At 46.9% G+C, this 23,309-nt stretch overlaps 2 protein-coding genes across 2 annotated transcripts; both read right to left on the bottom strand.

Annotated features, from left to right (window-relative positions):
* Positions 1-877: 877 nt before the first annotated feature.
* LOC125515229 (cytochrome P450 87A3) lies at positions 878-17,045 on the bottom strand. Its single transcript, XM_048680668.2, has 9 exons — positions 16,728-17,045; positions 10,305-10,629; positions 10,032-10,181; positions 8,612-8,863; positions 8,295-8,384; positions 8,100-8,178; positions 7,819-7,925; positions 6,274-6,407; positions 878-1,278 (listed from the first exon to the last, which is right to left on the bottom strand). The coding sequence occupies exons 1-9, from the start codon at positions 16,967-16,969 to the stop codon at positions 1,188-1,190; spliced, it is 1,470 nt and encodes a 489-aa protein (XP_048536625.1). The 5' UTR covers positions 16,970-17,045; the 3' UTR covers positions 878-1,187.
* Positions 17,046-19,436: 2,391 nt separating this feature from the next.
* LOC147966499 (uncharacterized) lies at positions 19,437-23,208 on the bottom strand. Its single transcript, XM_087530850.1, has 4 exons — positions 22,766-23,208; positions 20,482-20,644; positions 19,863-20,399; positions 19,437-19,778 (listed from the first exon to the last, which is right to left on the bottom strand). Exons 1-4 carry the CDS (start codon positions 23,206-23,208, stop codon positions 19,437-19,439), a joined length of 1,485 nt encoding a protein of 494 aa, XP_087386976.1.
* Positions 23,209-23,309: the final 101 nt, after the last annotated feature.

Genomic DNA, 23,309 nt, shown 5'->3' with positions numbered 1-23,309 from the left:
GAATCAATATGTAATTAACTTCAACTTTTTCTGAGCTGACACTCAAGCAACAACGCCACTATTTCTTCAGATAGAAACGATAGTGCTGTTCCCACAATCTTCAACATATCAAGAGAGAACTTAGGCCCTGTTCGGAAGCTTTCCAGCTCCGTGCTCCACCGGCAACGCGCGAGGAACTGGCCGAACACCTCGGCTCCATAAAGTCAGCTTCAGAAGCGGAGGTCTCACGTAGTGTAACAAGAAGCTGGGTATTCAAGCTCCCAGATTATAGCGGAGGTGGAGTTAGGATAAATTACTAGCGTTGCCACCGCCAAGTGAATCAGCGTACCGGTTCGTGCTCACAGACCAATTGGACCAGTCTCACTCTCCTCAAAATGGGCCAGCTTGGTGGGCCCGACCACAGCAAGCCGCAGCTCCTCTCCCGTGCTGCCCCGACCTCTATTGCCAACCATGGAGAAGCTGTCTAACGCTGCTCCCTCGAGAAGCTGGCTGGCTTCGGAAGCCAGAGAGCTTCCGAACGGGCCCTTACATTGCTACCTCACCCAGAATTATGAGTTTTGCTACACCTATGGGATATAGCTACGGATCCAAGGTGGGGCTTATTTGATTGAATTATGAAGGGCCCCACACATGTAATCAGAGGGGTTAATGAATAGGCCACGTCCATCCATAGCACGGGATCCGTAAAATAGTCCCCGTAGGTCTAGCATTTTTGCAGAATTATCACTTAGACACCGAGGATTTCTGATGCATGTACACTTCCGGTATTTATTGATGACGCACAGGGACATAAGAGATGCATTTACAATACTGGTGATGTATTGATGATCTACAAAATAAGTATGTAAGCATCATTTTGATTACCGGCAGAAACATAGCAACATTCTAACCATCATTTAGATTCCCTGCAAATTCCTGACAAAGTGGAAAACGTCTTTGCCAAGTTGCACCAAACAAACAACAGATACATTTTTCTGGCATATATCAAATATGGGAAGCAGAAACAAATTGAGTCATAGTTTATGCTCCATAGGAGAAGCTTATTAACAACTCAAAAAGGTCTTATTAGCAATCTTGCGTTCCAAAAGTCAATTACTAGCCACATAATAAGGAACATGACAACACTGCATATCCTCTGGTGCCATGCGTAGAAACATCGTCCATATTGCAGAAATCAACACCACGAATCAAGCTTTTGGGAGAAGTTGGATGTGAAAACCACCAGGAAATTGTAGTCCAGGAGAAAGCACCATGGTTCCTCCCTTGATCACATTCCATCTGCGCTAGGCAGAAGTTTAAAGTTTAGTTTGTCAGGATTTATGTACAATGTTGTAAAAAAATGTATGCATAATCCTACGACTCAAAAGAGCTCATAATTCTTTTATTTACAGTCTCCTGTTTTGCATTGAAGTTATATCGTATTCTATTTTCCTTTCTTCTACCGAGCACATGTACACCGACTCTCAAATCGCCCGCATACGTCCAACCGTGTTGTCCGGACCGCAGAAGCCATCCAATGCGGGCATGTAACATCGGTCAGTGGCGCAGACGTGCAATCCGGGCGTACTTTCTCCCGCAAACGAGATATAAACGTGGGGGAAGGATATGCGGGCCTCCGGATAGCAACCACGCGCTGATTCTGACCACCCTGGCCCACCCAAACGCCCTCATCCCTCGCATGCGCGCGTTCCCGGCCGCTCGGTGCCAGCTGTCCGCATTCATGCCGCTCTAGAGTGCGTCGCTCCATATTAAAGACGGCTCAGGGAAGACGCGACCTCTTACTGCCTCCGTCATTGAAGCGGTGCGCCGGCCAAGGGCACCGCCGCTGCACGCCTGGCTGAACACACCTCGTCGCCGCATTCAAACACCTCTATTAAAACCCGCATGGAAGCCGAGAAACCTATTTCGGCCACACGTCCGTTCACAAGCAGGCTGACATTAAACACAACGCCGGACAAGCTCCTCCTGTCCGCCTGCTATTTATAGGAGGCCTGATGCCGGGCTAAAATCATACCACTCTGCCGCTCCCCATCTCCTTCTTTCGCCATTTCCTCCACCCTTTTGATGGCATCCGACGAAAAGGAAGAACAGTTCTCCAACATAAAAGCCGGCCGGGAGGCCCGCGGAGCCTGTTGGATACGAGCGACGCAGCTTGCTGCTCCACCTTCCTCGCCTAGCCCAACGGAGCAAGTGCCGCCCCCAAGCCGGCGCGTGCTTCAGCAACTCGACGCTCCAAGCCGGCACATGGGGGGAGGGGGAGCACGGCGGCACGGGCATCGTCGCTGCCGTGGACGACACCGCGTCGTACCATCGTCAACGCGCGCGTAACCATGCCCTGCTGGCAGAGAAAGAAGCCGGCCGCGCGGAGAACGACGAGTCGACGGCCAGCATGTCCGCCGCCAACATCGAGGGAAAAGTAGAACATGGGAGGCTGCCGCCGCTTGGGTCCCAGGAAGGCCATATCGCAGGCGCGTCACCGACTTGTACAACCAATGACCCATCTGGATCTTTATTTCAGACCATCCTCGACCCCGTCTGGGCTCCACCGAAATGGAGGAGCCCCCCTTCCCCTCCGGCTGAAGCACCCTCTTTGCCACTCTGATGAGCGGCACGACCAGACATAGGGAAGATACGGGAGAAGAATATACCTCCGGGGCTCCCGGCAGTCCGATCAGCGCGCGGGCTGCCGGACATGGGGAATACAAAGGGATCCGCCACGGGCGGCCGTAGACTACTGTAGTGTATCCGTGTCATGGGAGTGGAGCTCCGTGCGCGATCGTACGTGTGTATAGTTTTACCTTTTTAGTTAAAATATGTCTAAAATGTAACCATTTTCTTCCTGTTTGTATAAAATCTATCATGTATGTTAGAAGGGAGAGAGGGATTTGGTGGAATAGTTTGATGTATTGCTTTAGCCTTGTGGGCGTATATATAGGAGTACAAAGACCAACTTGGAGTACAAGACAAGGCAGGACCAAATCCTAGTCTATCCTATTCTTCCTAATAATCCTTATACTCAACATCCCCCCGCAGTCACAACGGTAGCGACGCAGACGGTGAGACTGGAGAAGAATCCGAAGGCAAGCCGACGGACACCCCCACAGTCGTAACGGTCGACGCATCGCGGAGTCGTGGCTGGAGTGGAAACCAACGAGGTTGCTCAAGCAGGCGGTAGCCCTTTGTGCCGTTTGTCGAGGTAGCCGAGAGCCGAGGGTGGTGTAGCCGTGGTCGAGGTAGCCGCGCGAAGAATGTCGTGGTCGATGTCGAGTCGGAGAGCCGGTGTCGAGGATGTCGCCATGGAGCTGCGGGCGCAAGAGGGAGCCGAGTTAGCATGGGCGCAGTGGTGTCGAAGTAGTGGTGCGCCGGGAAGAAGACGTTGTTGACGACGCGTCGCGACGGGTTTGCCAAGCCCGGGGACACATCATAGACGAAGGCACGCACCGGTGTTGCCAGCACCGGGCATGCGTAGACGGACGAAGACGAAGTTGACGAAGCGCCACACCAGGCTTGTCAGGCCCGGGGAAACGTCGTGGACGAAGGCACGCATCGGTGTTGCCAGCACCGGGCATGCATAGACAAGGACCTGCACAAGTTGTACGCCATGTCGGAGGAGTCGGAGAGGCTAGCAGAGAAGGACTCGACGACGGTTGCGGCGTCAATCAGCGCGGAGCCAATGTCGCCTGCGGTTGTCGGAGTAGACGAAGTAGTCGGGGTAGATGACGGCGACGCTGGCAACGGGCCGGTGCTGGACGAAGACGAAGGAGGTGGACGGGCGGCGGCGGCCTGACGGCGGCGGCGGCGGCTAGGTTAGGAGCGCGGCGGCGGTGCTCGAAGTAGGCGAAGAACCCGACAGCATGACGAAGACCGGCGCGGACGGTGGCGTTCCCGCGCCAAGGGAGGTGGCGCGACGCATACCACAGGAAGTCAACGCACATGGACGACGAAATGGACCGTGGGCCGCCGCGCTACGGCCCGAAGGGGCGATGCAGCGGCGGCGGGCAGGTCGGGGTGATGGCGGGAAGACCTCGGGGCGGCGGCAGGGACCGCGGGCCGCGGCGCGACAGCCTGAAGGGGCGGCGCGGCGGAGGAGCGCGGGTCGGTGCAACCGCGGGGACGGCCTCTAGACGGCGGCGTGGACACGTGCCACGCTCGCTACGGCCCGACGGGGCGACGCAGTGGCGGCGCGAGGGTCGGTGCCGCCACGGGGACAGCCTGGAGCGGACGGCCTCTAGGCGGCGGTGGACCACGGGCCGCGGTACTACGGCCCGAAGGGGCGACGCAGCGCTGACGCGGGTCAGTGCAACTGGGAGAAGAACCACGGGGCAGCGGCGCTGCGGCCCGACAGGGCGACGCAACGGCAGCCCATTGCTCGATCGGTAGAGGGGCGCGCTGAACTCGGGACGGTCTTCACGGGGCCTGCGGAGGCGCGCGCAACCGACGGGCCAGGTCGGTCGCACGGCGTAGATGAGGCGGATCGCGGCGGCGGGCGGGTGATCAATCCGATCGCGCGCGAGGTCGAGGACGCCGCTCGATGGAGGCGCGGTGGCGGCGGAGTCCAAGATGAAGCCGTCGGCGGCGGGCGGCAGGGCGGCTATGATTGTCCGCCACATGGCGCGAGGCCGCCGGGTCGGGGTGATGCAGGTGTCCCGGTCGGAGCAGAGCGGTGACGGCCGGCGTAGATCGACGGGCGGGCCGTCGCGCGAAGGGCGGCGGTGTAGAGCCGCCACATGACGCGAGGCCGCCGGGTCGGGGCGACTGGCGGGCCGACGCAAGGACGCCGCGCGAGGCCGCCGGGTCGGGGCGACCGACGGACAGACGCGCGGACGACGCGCGAGGCCGTCGGGTCGGTGTTGGAGTAGAGGCACACGGGATCGACGGCGGCGATGGGCGACGCAAACCGGATCACATATACCGGAAAACCAAAAAAAAGACGCCGATCAAAGCGACCGGCGAGAGATAGAAAATCCGGATCAAAGGATCGGGAAAAAAGACTCTCTAGGGCAGACGGCCAACACGGCCGGCGGACGAACCCTAGATACGGGCGGCGCGGCCCCCGACGACGGGCATGGAGGCCGACCGCTCCGGGGGCGGCGCGCGGGTGCGGAAGCGGCGGCGGCTTGGGTTTAGGATCGACTTGCGATAGATACCATGTTAGAAGGGAGAGAGGGATTTGCGGGAATAGTTTGATGTATTGCTTGAGCCTCGTGGGCGTATATATAGGAGTACAAAGACCAACTTGGAATACAAGACAAGGCAGGACCAAATCCTAGTTTATCCTATACTTTCTAATAATCCTTATACTCAACAATGTCTATATGAAATCCGACCGTGTTTGCATAAATTTAATTTGATTGATTCATAAAGTGTATGAAATGTATGCAGACAACGTTGGATGGCGACCTTCCGCATCAGTGTCTGTGGATTGGTCCCCGTGTCCGTGGACGGACGCGGGAGGAAATTTACGGCTCGCCGTTGGAGATGCCCTAATACCACAAGAGAATCAAGCACTATATACATGTTTTGCAAATGAAGTCCTATAGTATTCCCATGTTTTTTTACGGCAAGCCTTTTTGTACGATTTGCCGCATGTTTCATTCCTTGTTTGCATTTCTTGCATACTATATTTTTCACTTTTATGAAACACTTTTTGGTTTGTTTCCTTTGAAAAATGTTAAATTTAGTCACGTCTTGCACGGCATAATGTAGCACTGAAGTTTTTTTAACAATTTTCCTTTTGTTGTACACCATATCTGTTTTCTTGAAGGTACTACAAGGGATCTTTTTTGTGTATGTGTGACTAAATGAACTTTATTGATTACTCCATAGGATTACAATCATGCTAATGCACTTCAGCAAGGAGGGGGGAACATAGTTCAGCCATAAACACCTACGTCTAGCCTCACTAGCTCGCTTTGCGCAGCAATGAGCAGCCGTGTTAGCGTCCCTTCCTATACAGCACAATTTGAACAAGGAGAAGTTGGCACTCAACTCCTTAACCTCTCATTCAAGATCCCACCGATCTCCGACCTATGGAACTCGTTAGAGTCCCACATTCTAACCACCTGTTGGACATCAGTTTCGATGTGGACCAATGACTAGAAAGACATTTGTTTCAGGAGACAGGAGAGTACGATCGGACAATTTTACTGGTGTCTTTTTTATGCCATAGGAAATCTATATGTACACTGCTAGCACTCTCCCTCCAATACGTGTTTGTTGCTAGAGTAATTATTATTTATCAAAATACTTCAAATACAAGAAATATAACTTTACCTGTATTTAGTAACTAAGCAATGAAGGAAGATAGCCACCTGTAGCTTAGCAAAGTCTGAACCAACACATAACCGCAGCCCGCCTCCAAAAGCCATGAATTCCTTGGAGGCACCACTAACTGGTTCAGCAGTACCCTGTACACGCAGGTTGTAACTAGGTTTCAGGGAGATAATACTATGTTTGTGCAACAATTAATATTACTCCCTTGCATTAAAATATAGCTAGATCCCTTAGCCTTTTCCGTGACTTGAAAAATCATAAGGGTAAAATGAATGAACATGTTAATTAACTATTGATTCTTCTATATTTTCTTTAAAAGAAAACATTGTACATCACTACTACGTGCGTAAATAAATTGTCTTTAATAATTCAAACTTCACTAGTTAGGATGCTACCCATCATGCATGAGTTACTTTCTGTTTTTCTATGGAAGCTCTTGAGCTAATTTTCTCCTTTCATGACATGAAGTTCAAACGTATTAATATAGAAAAAATAAGGATACAATACAGTATCATGTATTCTGGAAGCCTTTTCTATCCATCGGCCTGTTTTAACCCTTTAAAAAAGGAGGATAAGCCCATGCACACAACCACCTTCATTTTATTATTCAACAGTTTGACAAAATTAATACATGGATCAACCCAAAGTCACCTTGCTGAGGATCTATGTCGCTACACCTGTTAGTTTGATGATGTGCCTTGACCTTGCACCGACGCACAACATCTAATTTGTGGCTTCACCTAGCTGGCACCAACCGATCTAGCAGACTCACAGCATGCAATGCGTCCGCACGCTCCGGAATCTTCCAGCATCATCTTCCGTCGTCCCAACTTCAGAAGAGATCAACACATCGACCTTTTCATGCCTAACTACCATAGACGCCACCATGATGCATGTGAACGTTACCACTCTGCACACGTCCATCAACACACGTCCAACACCGAGACCCCGTTGCACCACGCCGCCGAGACCCGTCATCGCCGACGCGGTAGATGCCACATCGCACCACCTCCAGATCCAAATCGCCGCCAACACCAACCCAACGATCTCCCAAGGCGGCGCCGTCAAGAAGGGTACGATGCCGATGGCGCCATCGCGGCCCACCTCAGTTAGGGCTTTCACCCAGGAGACACATGACACTGTGGAGGTAGAAGCAGAACTAACAAACGTCTCCATGGAGAAAAAAATGGCATTCTCGGGCATCGCCGTCATCGCATCAGACCACGCCTCAACGCCCAGGACCCCCGCCGAACAAGGGTCACCACCACGATGGCACAAAGAGCAGCTGCCGGGACATCACCCAATGGATGGGGACAGATGCGTGACGCCCTCACGAGATTCCGCGCTACCCTCCGACGGTGGCAAGACAAGATGAGGACGGGAGGGAGGGTAGTGGCGGCGTTGGCCGTGTTCCCCCATGTCGCCCGAGAGAGGGGATGCGAGGGTCCGTCTATTCTCTATTCACGAGATCTAACCTAAAATCTTCTTTGGCCCTTTACTCATTAAAATATGTGCATATGTTATTTTGCTTTAAATTTCACATACCTTCCACCTCCATGGATTGAATGCATTGGGATCCTGGTAAATTGTAGGATCCAGATGAATAGTAGAAGGGTTAATCATGATCTTTGAACCTTTTGGTATAATGTAACCTGCACAGATCACCACCAATCCCATATAGTTAACTTGCGACAACTATAATTGTGTCCATGTATATGACAGATTAGTCCTATATGACCACTTGTAATGCATGTTGTTAGCTATCTCAAAAACAATGAATAAAAGGTTAGTCCTACATGTATCGTTTTCCTTACAGCAAACTTTACCTTTTACATGAACATCCTCTGTAGCTTTTCTAAACATTATCGGAGCGATGTTAATCAGCCTTAATGCTTCGTGTATGACCTAGAAATCAACAACGGAGAAGATAAATGCACATTGTAGAGGTGGATGCTTTTGACAATAATCATGAATAAATTTAGAAGTTTGCATGGTCGATGACTGGTGTAAGCGAGACATACATGAGACGTAAATTTCATGGACTTGTATTCCTCCCATGTGATTTCGGAGTCAGGGTCAACCCTTCTTTTTCGGATGTTCTCGTGCTCCTCCTGGAACCATCACACTAATTGATTGGGTAACATGTTCAACATGATTATAACTTATCCAACTATACATAGATTTCTAGTATTATATGTTGTTCAATTATTATAGACTAAAGTGCTATTTGTAAGTTCATGTGCGGTAGGCAGGTGAGAGTGTACTCCGAAAGGAAGGATTTTTTTAGATTGAAAATCAGAACATTAAAGTCTACTTCATTAGCCTTTTCTTCACTTACTGTAAGTTCTTGTAGGGCTTTTGGATTGTTTGTTAGGAGTTTGACTGTGGCAGTTATCGCGGATGACGTGGTCTCAAAGCTGGCGAAGAGCAGCAAGAAGAGCAAATCCAACGCAATTTTTTCATTCATTAAATGCTTCTCCTCTTTCAAATCATCGATCAGTAGATCAAGAAAGTCGACGCTCTCCCGATGTGACGTCCTCATCCTCTCATCTAGCATCTTCCTCAAAATCTTCATGACATACTTTCGTCCCTGGCAATGAAATTGTTATATATGCATAGTGTGAAACTAAAACATGGATTATACTTATATATGATGTATACATATAGAGACATGATTACATGCTCCTAAGAGTTTTACTTGCGTCCCTCATATACCACATAGGCGAATACTCTAAATTATACTTCAATAGTTATTACTAGAGAGCCTGAAGAGATAATAGTAATAATAAAAATTAATAATTTGAATCCACATATTGCAAAAAATCTTAGGACCTGGTGATCTTTTTTCATACTACTTTTTTTGCGCAATTTTTTTTCATACTACTTGTGTAGAAGTATCTTAGAATAATTTGTAAGATATACTAAGACAGCTAAGGATGCATATTAGATTTTTTTAATTAAGAGACTTGTTAATAGCAAGAATACATATAATAAGTACTACTACTACTCTAATTAGATAATTGGTCTGAGGGTTGTGACGGGGAATACCCAACCGGGTAGGCCAATAAGATGTAGAGAAACCAGCAGGTCCCTGAAGGACCTAGACTGGACAAAGGTCCCTCGAGAACCCGGCCTGCTATAGGACCCAGCCAGACCCGGCCTGGGCAGGATCCGGCCTGAAGAAAGACCCGACCTGGGGAGTACCCGGTCTGCTACATGGACCCGGCCTGAAGAAAGACCCAGCCTGCTACAGTACCTGGTCTGAAGGACCTGAACCTAGGCGAGGTTCTGTGAAGAACGAGTCCAAATACAAGACGAAGACCCCCAACTTGGAAGACAATACAAGAAGGACCTAGAAGACTTAGAGTAGGACTCCGATTGCGGGTAGAACCTGGAATCTGTTGTAACCCCAGGGACCCGGCTATTATATAAAGGGGGTTCCTAGGTCATCCAAATAGACAAGATTTTTGAGCTCTCTCGAGAGAGGTAGAAAGAATAGCATCCTTGTAATGAGACCAACATATTCAATAAGAAATCTAGCAGAGTAGGTTTTACCCTTAGTAGAGGGGTTAAACCTAGGTAAACTTGTGTCTCTCGTTTCCAATCAACCCCATCCAAGGCTTCACCTCGTAGCTATGGCCTCACAACTAAGTTCTCCTATGAGGACACTTGCCATATTAATCCCACGACAAGGTTGCCCCCTCACTCTGCATTCCTTCTTCCTTCAAAGAATTTGCTATTGTATACTTGTCAATTACCTGCATACATTTGTAGAATGCTGTGCCAGGGATGTAGAGTGGAAATGCCAGCATTCCCTGAAAGAATGCATCGTATTGCTTCCAGAGCTTCCCATCTGAGTTTGAGGAGTCATAGCTGATTAACCTCTTTGATGTGATGCTGAATATCATCTACGATAAGAAATTGTTGCATTACAGAGAGAAGTCGGACGACAAGGTGCTCAAAACTTGGATTTAATTTGGTTATCTTTATCACAACATGATTATTTTAGGAAGAAGCTAAAAGTGGCATACACTTGCAGTTGCCTCTTTCAGTTCAACGCTGGGTTGATTGAGCCACGAGAGCAGGCCGGTCTGGACCGTTCGCTGAGCATCATGGAGCATGACTAGCCTGAGATTTTCAGGGCCGAACAGCCTAAGGACTAGACTCCTCATGTGCCTGTGGAAGGACCCAAGTTTTGAGATGATGCTGTCGGCTCCAAAGATTCTCATGACCGACTCCGGGTACCAGATTTGGAATAGCTTCTCCTCTCGCTGGAACACCAAGTTGTTCAGCTCTTTGTCCATGGAAACTATAAGGTCTTCACCGAACAAACTTGTCCTAAAAATTGGACCATACCTGAAATTTGAACCATTCATTAATTTAATTCTAACTAGTACATGGGATGCATGCATGCTGATATCACCATCATTGATTGCGATATCTTAAGATTTAAAATGATTTATCTTACAAACAACTAATCTTCACTGTTAAGTTCGTCTTAAGACGAGCATCGAAGCGAGTTTCCATTTTGTTATGTTTGGATTGATATTTTTTGTTGCATCCAAAATTCTCCCAATTCTCTAAAAAAAATTGTGCTGTCAAACGTAACCTAATTCTTTCGTGGGTATGCAGTTTTTTCTACAAGAGTTTTACACATTAAACTGTTATTCGTTTACAATCTTCTTTTTATCTACTACTCCCTTCGTTCCGAATTACTTGTCTTTGATTTGTCTAGATACGGAGGTATCTAGCACTAAAATGAGTCTAGATACATCCGTATCTAGACAAATCCACGACAAGTAATTCGGAACGGAGGGAGTACATCCTCCATCCCTTAATATAAGGCATTATTATAGGAAAATACACATGAGCTCATGGTCCTCCACACCCCTATAAGAATATTAAATGTAAAAATACCCAAAAAATAAAAATAAAAATACCAGAAAAATAAAAACATCTGAAATTTGGGTATATCAAACCTGGATTCTTAATTTACTCCCGTGTGAAATTTCATGAAAAATACCAGGAAACGTATCTGTGGCGAACGAAATACTATCCACACAAAAATCCATCCAAACAATTTTTTTCTGTACATAGGAATTTTTATTCTTTTTGCCACGAAGATGTTTCCTGGTTTTTTTCAAGAAATTTCACACGGGAGTAGATAAAAAATCCAGGTTTGATATCCCAAAATCTCAGATTTTTTTTTAACTTCTCGGTATTTTTTTAATTTAATGTTTGTATAGGGGTGTGGAGCAACCGGGCGCTACAATCTGCTTCCGTTATTATATGCATAATGGCTTATATTATGGGACAGCGGGAGTATTTGTCAGGCTATTTTATAACATACGAAATCTTCTATTGTATTATCTATCTCTTATATACTAAAAGTAATTTATGGTCTCATAAAAAAATAAATATGCTAGAAAATCTCACAGAAATTAGAAACATCAAACCTTTGATTCTAATATATTGTTTTTAGGATAATTCCCAGCCGATAGATATCATTAATGCAATCCCATAAAAATGTATGACTTGAGAAGATCTTGGTGGGTGTCACCATAAGAGATGCTTCGTCGTATGGGTAAAGTGTGCGACCTCTACCAAGTTAAACTATTTGAGTAGTCGTGTCCTCGGTCATGGACAAGTCGGGTTAAGTCACACTATTTGGTCTTTGCCAAACATGGAGGTTAAATCGTAAATCAAAACACATCATGTAAATTTGATGCACTTTTTTCAAATTCAATTAGCTTTTTTGGAAAATTGATGAACTTTCTTTCCAATTTGCGAACATATTTTCTATATTGATGAACTTTTTTTCCAAATTCAGTGACCTTTTTTAAAAAATCGCTGAACTTTCTTAAATTCATGGGTTTTCTATATTTTTATTAATTCCTTTTGAAATTTACACTTTCTTTTTTTAATTAATTTATACTGGGTATATAACACTCCCTCCGTAAAGAAATACTAGAGCGTTTAGATCACTACTATAGTGGTCTACATGCCTTCTATTTCTTTACGGGTTATGTGCAGTATTTAAAGGGTTACCAGTAATCACGGCAGGGCGTCACTTGACAGTGTGGTGCTGAGTTCGATTCCTCCTCACAGAATTTTTTCTTCGCGTTTCAGTTTCAGCATGTTGCTGGGCTACACAGCTAACTGGCGTTTAGAGGGGCGAACACGAGCACTAACTGTGTCTTATGTCTTGCTGGGCTTTCCTTCAAACAGTTGTATTTTTTGCAGTTCATTATTCCCTTTTGCCTGTAGTTAGCGGGATATCGTCAGCTGGTTGCGTGAGCGGTTATGTGGGTGTATTATTAAAAAACTAATTCTGTTTTTATTTTAGTTTTGTGTTTTTATTTTTATTTTGTTGAATAGAGATGTTTTGATTATTATTTTCAAACGTGCCACTCGGTTGCATGCATCTTAATGTGCAAACTGCATGTATGGTACCTGACTTGTAACAAGCGGGCGATGTGCGAAACTAGGGGGTGTGAGGTAGTTATGATTATTAGGGCATGTACAATGGTTGATAAGATGGTCTTATCTTAAATCTTGCATGTAATTGAGAGATGACAAAAAAAGATGTATACAATGGATCATTTCTTAGCCTTATATCTTTAATAACTAGCTATTCCTAAAAATGTGGTGAAACATATTATGCTAAGAGATCATCTCAATAAGAGAAGACAAGTCTTTCTTATGAGTTTTTCTTCTCCACCTTATCATTTATCCTACGTGACACTGCTAAGATAGCATCATTGTACATGCCCTATTATTCATATATTCTTTCTTTTTCTGTTTTTTTATTTTATAATTTTTGTGTTCACCGGTTGTTTTTTCCTTCTATAAATAGGGGTATATTTTTTTGCAAACACGGATGTGAGTTGCATGCCACCCACATGCAATTGTATGTGTTGCGCTGCGAAAGCTGCAAGCGGCACAACGTGCACCCAACTGGGTGTCACAGGATATCGAGTGTGTGGGGCGGACCGGCAGACAGATTTGTTATTTAAATTGGTTTATTTATATTTCCCCCTATTTTTTGTTCTTATTTTTATTTTTATTTTTTGTGTGTTGGTTTCTTTTTTATGCTTTTAATATTTTCATTATCTATATTTTCTTTTCAGTTCTTTTATAATTTTCTTTTGTGTTTTTCTTTACTTTTTATTTATTTTTAAATATGGGTGTTTATGTTTTTTTGAAAATATGCAACTAGTTGAACGTCCGTCTCTCACATGCAACTACATATGATGCACCACGTATGCAAACACAAGCAGCACGACTATATTTGTCGCCCAACTATAATTTCATGTCTTAAATACAACTATAATTTAGTGATGGTTTTTCGGGGTTGGGGGAAGGAGGGCATGGAGTTGTTATATGTCTGCAACTAGGCATACATTTGAGACTGCATGCATTCAATACGACTGCAACTTTAATGGTGTTTTGTTAGGGAAGAGGTCAATTGCGTGTCTCCCACTAAGCACGTAACTGCAAGTGTCGTCTCCGACTGCAACTACGTGTCTTCAAGCTTATGCAACTTAGTGTATTTTGTCGAGGAGGGGCAGTTGCATATCTACCACTAGACATGGAATTGCAAGTGTCGTCCACAACTAAAATCCAGCGGTGTTTTGTTGGGGCAGCTGCATGTTTATCAATAGGCATGCAACTGCAATTGCCGCATCCTTCTGCAACCGCAGGTCTTCAACATAGCTGCAACCCTATGATGTTTTGTTGGTGGAGGAGGCAGTTGATGTGTATCAGTAGGCGCGCAACTATAGTTTGTCGCGCTCGACTACAACTCTGTGATGTTTGGTCGGAAAAGACAATTGTATGTCTTTCACTAGTCATGCAACTGCAAGTGTCGCGCGAACTGTAACTCTGTGGTGTTTTGTCGGCGGTGCGACAGCTGCAAACTTGCCACTAGGAGGTGACCAGCCCATCGAGGACGTCTCGTTGTTTTATTTTTTTTCTTCATTTTTGTTCCATGTTTTTACTTTTGATACATTAATATTTTACATACGTGATGAACATTTTCATATCTACATTATGAATATTTATTTAAGTACGTGATGAACATTTTCTTATACGCATGATGAGTATTTATCTAAATACACAATGAACATCTTACATTATGCCGTGAAAATTAGACAAATGCATGATGAACATTTTATAATATACAATGTTTTTTATGAATACACGGTCAATATTTGAATAAAATATGAGGTGATACAAAATATAGGACGGCCATTTATAAACACGAAACACGAACAATTTTAATTTTATACAATATAGATTTTCCCCATTTTTTAAATTAATTTTCACAGCTTTTCTTTGGATCTATAAGAAAATAAGCTGAAACATGACATGAGCTGGCAGAACAAACATAGATGGCCTATGCAAGGCAACTGTTCTGCTGGCTCTAAGAAACACAAGCACAATACAATGCACCATTTTCTGTCATGGAACTATTTTACTTTCTTTTCACCAGTGTATTTTGTTCTTGTTGAAAAAAATAAAGCCCAAGTCAGGAAGCAAGGGCAAAACAGGGGAAGTGAAGCTAAGAGCAACTCTAGCAGACCCCGCAAAAATACGACCCGCAAAACGCGTTTGCGGGTTCACGAAAATCGCTTTTGCGGGTCAAAAACATACGCATCCGAGCAGAACTCGTATCTAAACCTGCATAATTTGAAAAAACTTTTTTCGCGGGAGAAATTGCGCAAACATGGTTCATCACACATACTACATTGTTCATCACATACTACATAGTTCATCCAACTACAAGCACATACTACGTTAAACTAGTACTAGGGGATAACGGCGGCGAGGTCGCGGCAACCGGACGACGCCGTGGAGGAGCCGGACGCTCACTCGTCCTCGCCGGAGCTGCAGAGATTGATGAACTTCTCCGCCTGCTCTGTGCGGATGCGGCGCCACTCCTCGGCCTTCTCCTTGGCGGAGACCGCATGCCGCCACTCGAGGGCTTCGAGCTCCTCCTCCTTGTGCACGCTCCGCTCGGCGATGGCGGCGGCGACGGCGTCGAACTCCGCAATGAAGTCCTCAGGGCCGACAACTCCGCGGCGGCCGAGCAGAGCGGGGTCCTCGGGCTCCTCCTTCACCGGCGCGAAGGGGAACGGCGCCGGCGGCTCCGGCTCCTCCTCCTCGTCCGACCACTCCCTCTTCATGGGGAGGAAGCCCGCGGCGGAGGAGGAGGAGGATCCGGCGTACGGAGACCGCTCTGAGGAGAACGACGCGCGCCGGCGGTCGTACTCCACCGTCTCGCGGCGGTTGAAGCTCGCTGGCGGCGAAAGCCCGCGGTTCGTCCACCTCCGCGTGCCGCGCTTCCTTGCGCCGTCGGACCGGACACGCCGCTCGCGCTCCGGGTCCCTCTCGCTGCCGGATCGGCTGCCGGAGCAGCGTCCAGAGCTCCACATTCGCCCTCACATGGCGGCTGGAGGCGGGGCGGAGGGTCGCCGGCGGTGAGAAATTGGGAGAGGAGAAAGGGGAATTGGGTGGCTCGCGGCGGCGGGGGGATAGGCTTTGGACCCGCGAAAGGGTCACGGAACCGCACTTATAGTGCTCGGGGCGTGCGGTTTGCGGGCTGCGGCAAAAGTTTTTGCGGGCCTCGCGAGTATGCGGGCTCTGTTCTGGCCGTAAAATTGGCCCGAGCCCACATACTCGCCAAAATTTTTGCGGGCCGAGCGTTATGTGGGGTCTACTAGAGATGCTTTAAGAAACCCAACCCAGGGACAACAGACCCAACTCAAATAGAAAAGCAGTAACATACGTAAATCGGCTACATAAAACAGAAACAATACGATGTGCGTGAGGAGAACCAGTCATAGCCGATTTTATACTTGCCGGTATCAGTCGATTAAGACTTCATCAAGTCTCAGTCAAATGAGTCCTGACAAATCCGGACATAAAAGATAATGTTTAAGCCTAAAGTATTGCCTAATTTAGACGTAAAGAGTTGTGCGGCCGGGTTGTGCAGTGCCAACCTACATGCTGAGCCTGACCTATTGAGATTGTAATAGCTTTGTCTTCTTAATTAATAGTACAATAGTTTCTTTAAAAAAATTGGATTATATCTCATATTCCCCTTACAAAATCTTGCTTAGCACCAAAAACGAAAATATTCTTTTGAGATTATATGTAGCGTAGAGAAACTCTTAAGGCCGCGCTTGGTATGGATGTAATTTAATACATGTGCATTAAATTTCCGGGTGTAATTTACCGGCCAAGAGTTATTTTTAGCTGGAACGCAAAACAACGGACGGAGATCTGTAATTTTTACGGGTGCAAGTGGAAGCAAAACGAGGATCCAAGCAGGGCCTAAATTGCTTTGCATCCAAACGGAGCAAGCGGTTAAATACGTGTAATACAAGCATAAGAAGAAGAAAAAATCAAGTTGGACTAAAGCAGTGTCCGAAGCATGATTTTGGGAGTACCGCTCAAGACGTCGCTTGAAGAAGGGGACCAGCTCGGGCGATGGGCTCTGGCTGAAGAACTCGAGCGTTTCGCCAATGAAGGGGAAGCCCCTAGATCCCGGCGGCAGCCTTGCAGCTGCCGCCCCTGCTACCTTGTTCCATCTCATCAATAGCAAATGGATCAGCCGGGCAGCTAGCACGGCCATGAGCAGGAGAGCTAGCCAAGGCATGACCACAGCCACAGGCACACTTAGCCTAACCATTTGGGTGACTAGCTAACTGTGTACTAAGATGGGCGTGGTCCACTAGTTCTGCATCTGCTCTATTATAGAGACGATCAGACGCAATCCTATACGTCCACTAGTTCTGCATCTCCTCTATTATAGATACGATTAGACGCAATCCTATACGTCCGGACGACGTCTCACGGGATTAGGACATCTCCAAAGCTGATCTTAAAGCGCTCGCATTCGTCCGGATCATGCTGTCTCGATGTGTTTTGCCGTTCGATGCGGAACCTCATCCGTCCCTGGTAGGTCCAGACATCTGTTTTCCCACAAATCGAAAGCAAACAGGGGAGGGGCTTTATGGGAGTCAAGACCACTGTCACGCACACGTCCGACACCTGGGACCCACCCAAAATCCTCTCCCAGCGTCCACACCCTCTCTTGCGTGATGTGATTGCCGTGCATTCATGCCGGATTCTTTGTCCAAAAGGACCCCTTGCCGAACGCTATTGCCAAAAAGGACCACATGCAAATGAATTTGCCAAAAAGGACCCCCTACGCCGTGGCAGCGGACGACACGTGGCACCTACCGCCACCGCAGGAGGCGGCCACGCGTGTTATAACTGTTTGTGTACATCACCAGCAGCCGGGACGGAACGGGCCAGGCGCTGTGGGCCACGCCGTCACCAGGCGAGGCGGCGGGCGCTGCGGCTGCCGCTCCCTGGCTGACAAGCCCTGCTGCTCGCGGGCCCAGCCGGTGGGCCACGCCGCCACTGCAACAGGCGGCATCTCTGGTAAACGCGACACCAGACGCTGACGGCCCTGATTCCCAGGCGCGACAGCGACGCTGACGGCAGTGATTCTCACGCGCGGGAATATGGACGTTGGTGCCTTGCTTTTGGTTCTTTTGCCCGAGAATCAGTTCTGCTTTTGCTACTTTTGCCTCGGCGGATGCGACGGCACTACGAGAATCGGTCTGGCTATTGCTTGAGCAGATGTGATGGCACTGCGGTAATCAGTCACTCGCTGCGGGAATCCGATGCTGCAGGAATCGGTCTGGCTATTGCTTGAGCAGGAACGACAGCGAAAGGAGGCTCGTGAGGCGGAGAGACAGAGAAAGAAAGAAAGGGCTCGTGAGACCAAGGCAGCAGAAGAAGCTGGCGATGGAAAAGTAAAATATCCATGCTGGACTCAGTAGATTCCTGTGGAGGTATTTTAAATTTCACAATCGTTTGTATCTTAATTTCTGCAGTTTATGTAGCTTTATTTCAGTAGTTAAATGTAGCTTTATTTCATTTTCAGTTGTAGCGTGTCGTAATGAAAAAAATATAGTTTTAGAATAAATTAGTGGCATTTTATTTACCTCCATTAATTGTCAAACATCGTGCAACAACTACAAAATGAAATTAAGATAGAACATAATGCCCTACAATAAAAGAGTACAAACTAATAGTGCAAGTACATCTGAATTAAATGGTAGAACTGGAATACAACTTAAAAACTACATGAAGGCATCATCGTCATCCTCCGTCGATGCAGAACTCTTGCCCTTCGAGGATCCAGAACTCTTACCCTTGGACAATGCAGAACTCTTGCCCTTCGAGGATGCAGTACTCTTGCTCTTGGACGATGCAGAACTCTTGCTCTTTGACGATGCAAAACCCGGAAGCGGCGGCATGAAGATATCATCTTCGTCCTCGCTCTCCTCAGTCCATAAAAATGGATGCTTTTCTGTAGTCCTTCTGAAAGTTTCACTCTTCGACTCCACTATCTTCTTCCACCTTGCATGCAACCTAAGAAGTTCTTTACGTACCTCCTCATAGGTCCTTTCAGGCCACCCATACCTACGTAATTCGTGAGCCAACTCATTCATTATGGTGTCACTACCGGTGAGTGCGTCCCATGGAACTATCCTATTGTCCATCCTGAAATCGGTAGCTAGCCTCAGAAGAGTCCTGCTCATCCCAGGGTGAAAACTACGATCGAAAGGATAATGGGACATCTCGACTACACTACACTCGAATGCTTATCCTCCTCCGTCTAAAGGGGGTTTTATAGGTAGAGAGGAGAAAATGGCGGGAAAGAACGACTGCGGTATGGCGAAAAAAGGTTGGCGGGAACATATGGCAGGAATGGGTTGGCGGGAAACGGGTGGCGGGAAGATATGACGGGAAGGGGTTGGCGGGAAACGGGTGGCGGGAACATATGGAGGGAAAGCATTGGTGGTAAAATATTGAGGGGAAAAGGTTGCGCGAAAATATATATTTTCAACGTCTAAGATGGGCAATGGTTGCACAGTATTCATCAGCCAAAATTAAAAAAATCATTTCGGCCTAACATAAGCCAAAGAGTGTAGCGGGATAGTATGGCGGGATATATAGGCGGGAAAAATTGTTCCTAACTGGTGCATTTTTATTTCAGCATACATAGATGTTTAAATCGGAAAGTCTGATACTGACATATGTATATACAATGGGTCATGCACGTGGATAGATGAATCACCCTAGTTACGACGACCACCTGGACTTTTCTTACGACCGGAAAGCGACAAGCGATTAGGTGGCCGAGTTACACGAAGACCGCGGCCGTACTCCAATTCGGCTTCATGTGTCTGCGACTCCTGCATAGGTGGTGGAGTCGGGAACCCTCGTTGCAAACCTAAAGCGTAATCATAGGCGTATGGTTTTGACTCCGCGGGAATAAAAGATGGGCCAATAACGTCCCCTCCAAAAAACTCTGTAACTAATGCTGTAACTGTGTCGCCATGATCATGTGATGCTCCCCGGAGGCCTGTGTTGAGGCCACGTTGGGTGTTCTCATCGTCCCAACTAACATCAGGTATGTTCTGCACATAGAAACATTGTAAACAAACTGTTAGAGAATAATACATGATATCATTGTAAATGCATTAAAATGTAAACATGACTACCTGATCAGATCCGTCGCCTGTACTGTCTGGCCATTGTATGTGGCACTGGTTTAAATCTGGTACATGAGTCTCCTCGGGCATGGAGATCCCTCGCGTGGAGAGATACGACTGAGATCTCTCACCTTGGGTGTATGCGTCATATCCTGTGAACGCATATGGGTTAGGGAAAAGAGTCTGCTCGGGCATCAAATCCAAGCCCGTGCCATGGTCCTGAGATGTCTGCCCCTGACGAAACTGCACCGAAGAAGAGCGATGCAGTGGTAGAGATGAGTCATGTCGTGGCAATGTCATTCTAGTACTCGGACCCTCCCCGCACTGCCCATGGCTCGTACGCGCCTCGCTCGGTCTGGACGACGGCGCCACACTCGGTCTGGCTGACCTCGCTACCGGCATGTTGTACGCTCCAGTGACAACGTCGTCGCCTCTACCGCATCTGAATTTTGTTGCCATGTATTCTTGAAAACGTTTCTGAAATGACTTGCGAGCTGGGCCTGGGCCGGCATGCTTTCCGCAGCTATCTGCCCTACTTCGTTGCAACTTTCAAGCTGAACAATATTTGGATGTTATTTGGTTCAAATGATTATGAAATGATGGACCTGAAAAAGTTACAAGTGATTACCATCTGGTCACGATAGTAAGCTGCATGCAGCTCAATACGTCTCTGCGTCTGCTCCTCCTGTGTGAGATGTGTTGGTATAGTAGCTGGCTGACTGGCCAGGCTAGTACGTGTGTTGATGTAGTACCATTGCTTGTACACTTGATCTGTACTTCCATCGTACGGTCTGCAAAATTAAATAATTACATAAACCATTGTGATGAAAGCAAAGCATCTTCACGCATCGTATGATCATCGTAATAAAATAATGTAAATAAAATATACCTAAGTTGATGCACTATATCTGCTAGCGCTTCATTTTCCCACTTGTGTACCCATTGAATGTTGTGTTCCCTCCAATAGTATAAACTCCAACCCCTGCCCATATTGGTTAGCCTGCAAATTATGTAACAAAGTGTGAGTTTAGTAAATTAAAAAAGACACCAACTATTTAGGGAGGTGGAATCTTATGGGTTTCCTCATCGATACGTCTTGGAAAAGGTGGTGGAATCTCTTGATAGAGACTGAACTGTCTCATTACACGCTCTGGATTGTAAGGCTCAACACATCACAGGAACAATAAGTTGCAGCGAGTCAGCTAGAATGCACTATTGCTCAAGATGCCTGCTGTGATGGGTCGAACATCAAAGACCATTTGTATCTGGTCCTGAGTCCACGGGTTCCATGTGACTTCTGCCTCATCAAGTATCTCAAACTGCTGGTGATACATAGGGTAATAATTTTTCGCAATATCTGGAGACCAACGTTTCCGTGCCTTTGTCCACCTGGTGGCCATAGTTGCATTGCTGCCCTCGCTAAAGTCGTATGGGTGTACGGGATTTACTAAACGAGGTCGTTCTACAGGGAGGTATTCCCAGGACCACAACTGTAGAAACTCGTAGGCGACACAAAGTAATGGAGCTTTTTGTGCGAAAGAGGTTTTTTGTGTGGCATCACACAAGCCTCTATATGTATGAGATAGCATGGCAGAACCGAAGCTGTATTTTGGCTGCTCGGGTAAAGGTTCATCTACCATATTCTCTGCAATGTAGATGAGACCAGGGAGAACTACGTCCCCATGTGAATTTGGAAACAGAGTCCCGAGGAGCCACAACAAATATGCAAATAGATGTCTTTTTCTCGTCTCCTCATCAACGAAGCTAGATATAATACGAAAGTTATCACGAAGCCAGACGAGTGGGATGCCCCGAGGGCCACCAGAACATTGTGATTCTGGCATTGCCATCCCAAGACGGGCTGTTATATCTAATGCCCAAGATGGAGACACTCGTGGAGAGACTAACAGCTCACCTCTAATTGGTATAGCAGTGATCATAGAAACATCTTTCAGTGTAGGTGCAATCTCCCCAAAACGAAAGTGAAAGGTGTGGGTTTCAGGTCTCGACCGGTCAACGAGGGATGTCAAAAGGGATGGGCCCGAACGTAATTGGTCGTAGCATGACGTGAGCCTAGCAAAACCTTGTAGTCCATAAGCGTCAAGGTGAGCAAGGAAATAATTGTGTATTGGCCATGTTTGCTTTATGGTTCGAAGTCTGAAAGGCCGATAATCATGCTTAGTATTTGGGTTCAAAAATAGGTGGCAACGGTGGCCGGCGTCATGGGGCCCTTGCAAAAGCACTAGCACTTCAGCCATAACCTGCACACAAATATACAAATATAAATTATGAGGAAGACACAAATACAAATGCAAATCAAAATTAACTTAAAAATACAAAGAGATACAATTTACGTTAATTATCTGAAGTTAACATCACAAGTATAATAATACAAAGAGATTCAACTTAAATTTAATATAAGTAAACATAACGAGTAGAAATATAAATAGACATAGCGAGTACAGATGTATCAACATCATGCAGTGTTGTTGCCTCGATACGGGCATTTTCTGCGTGAATGTCCAGGACACCTGCAAACGCGGCATGGCCTTGGTTCTCCCATCTGGCTATGGTCCATGTCATTGCGATGACGCCTAGACTGACGTTGTCCCTTTGCGGTTCTCATCAAGTCGGCGTTCGGAACCCATTTCGGCCCATCTGGACACAACATTTTGTAGTTCATATCAATGCCCCAAGCCCAGAACTCACCGTTCCAAGTGTTGTACAGATTGTACATGTTGAAATACGGCGATACATATGACTCGACACTGATTTTTTGATCAGCAGCCGCCCGGAGAACATGATTGCAAGGGTAGCCCTCAAGCTTGGGCTTGTTACAAGTGCACTCACAGGACGTTGGGCCGAGGGTGACAACTTGCTTTTTTGATCCTCTGTGGTGACCCTTAACGTACTTGGCCCGCACATTGACCTCCCACTTATTCCTAAGTGCGTCCACTTTCCTGCAGCCATGATTTTGGGACTTCTTTGCTTTCTCGTCCAGATGTCTTTGCATCTTCTCGGACCATGGCTTGTTCAATTCAACTTGTGCTTTGGCGACGGCGACCCTCTCTACAAAGTATGACAGGGTCCTGTTCCAAGTTTCTTCAATTAGGGCTGTGATAGGCAGTGATCGCACTCCTTTAAGAACACCATTGTACACCTCTGACATGTTGCTGGTCATTATTCCATACCAAGCCCCGGTGTCGTGAGCTTGCACCCACTTGTCCAAATGAGGGCAATTGTCGCCGATCCACTGGCTCAAATTTATGGGCGTCCTACGACCCCTCCAGTCTTCTCTCTGCGGCAAGGCCGCGCGGTCGATCTCACCATTGATACTTGCCCATATCGCATTCATTTTGGCTACCGTTTTTTCATGCACATCCTCTTGAATAACTTGAACTAATCCTTGTTTTTGAATTTGGAGTAAAAGTTTGCTGCCAAATGCCTCATGCACCA

The sequence above is a fragment of the Triticum urartu genome, chromosome 6A (genome assembly GCF_056163025.1).
Source record: "Triticum urartu cultivar PI428250 chromosome 6A, HENAU_Tu73, whole genome shotgun sequence".
In the NCBI taxonomy this organism is placed as follows: Eukaryota; Viridiplantae; Streptophyta; class Magnoliopsida; order Poales; family Poaceae; genus Triticum; species Triticum urartu.
The sequence above is the reverse complement of the archived record's forward strand: the minus strand, read 5'-3'. Positions and strand labels throughout refer to the sequence as shown.

What these genes read in the sequence shown, in the direction of transcription:
- LOC147966499 (XM_087530850.1), bottom strand. Translation starts at nt 23,208, where the DNA reads ATGAATGCGATATGGGCAAGTATCAATGGTGAGATCGACCGCGCGGCC. An exon ending in GAGGTCAATGTGCGGGCCAA is followed by an intron (nt 20,645 to 22,765) that starts GTACGTTAAGGG and finishes TTAATTTTGCAG; the next exon opens with ACCGTACGATGGAAGTACAG. An exon ending in CAGGCGACGGATCTGATCAG is followed by an intron (nt 19,779 to 19,862) that starts GTAGTCATGTTT and finishes TTCTATGTGCAG; the next exon opens with AACATACCTGATGTTAGTTG.
- LOC125515229 (XM_048680668.2), bottom strand. Translation starts at nt 16,969, where the DNA reads ATGGTTAGGCTAAGTGTGCCTGTGGCTGTGGTCATGCCTTGGCTAGCT. An exon ending in TTCAAGCGACGTCTTGAGCG is followed by an intron (nt 10,630 to 16,727) that starts GTACTCCCAAAA and finishes TTCAAATTTCAG; the next exon opens with GTATGGTCCAATTTTTAGGA. An exon ending in CATTCTACAAATGTATGCAG is followed by an intron (nt 8,864 to 10,031) that starts GTAATTGACAAG and finishes TTTCATTGCCAG; the next exon opens with GGACGAAAGTATGTCATGAA.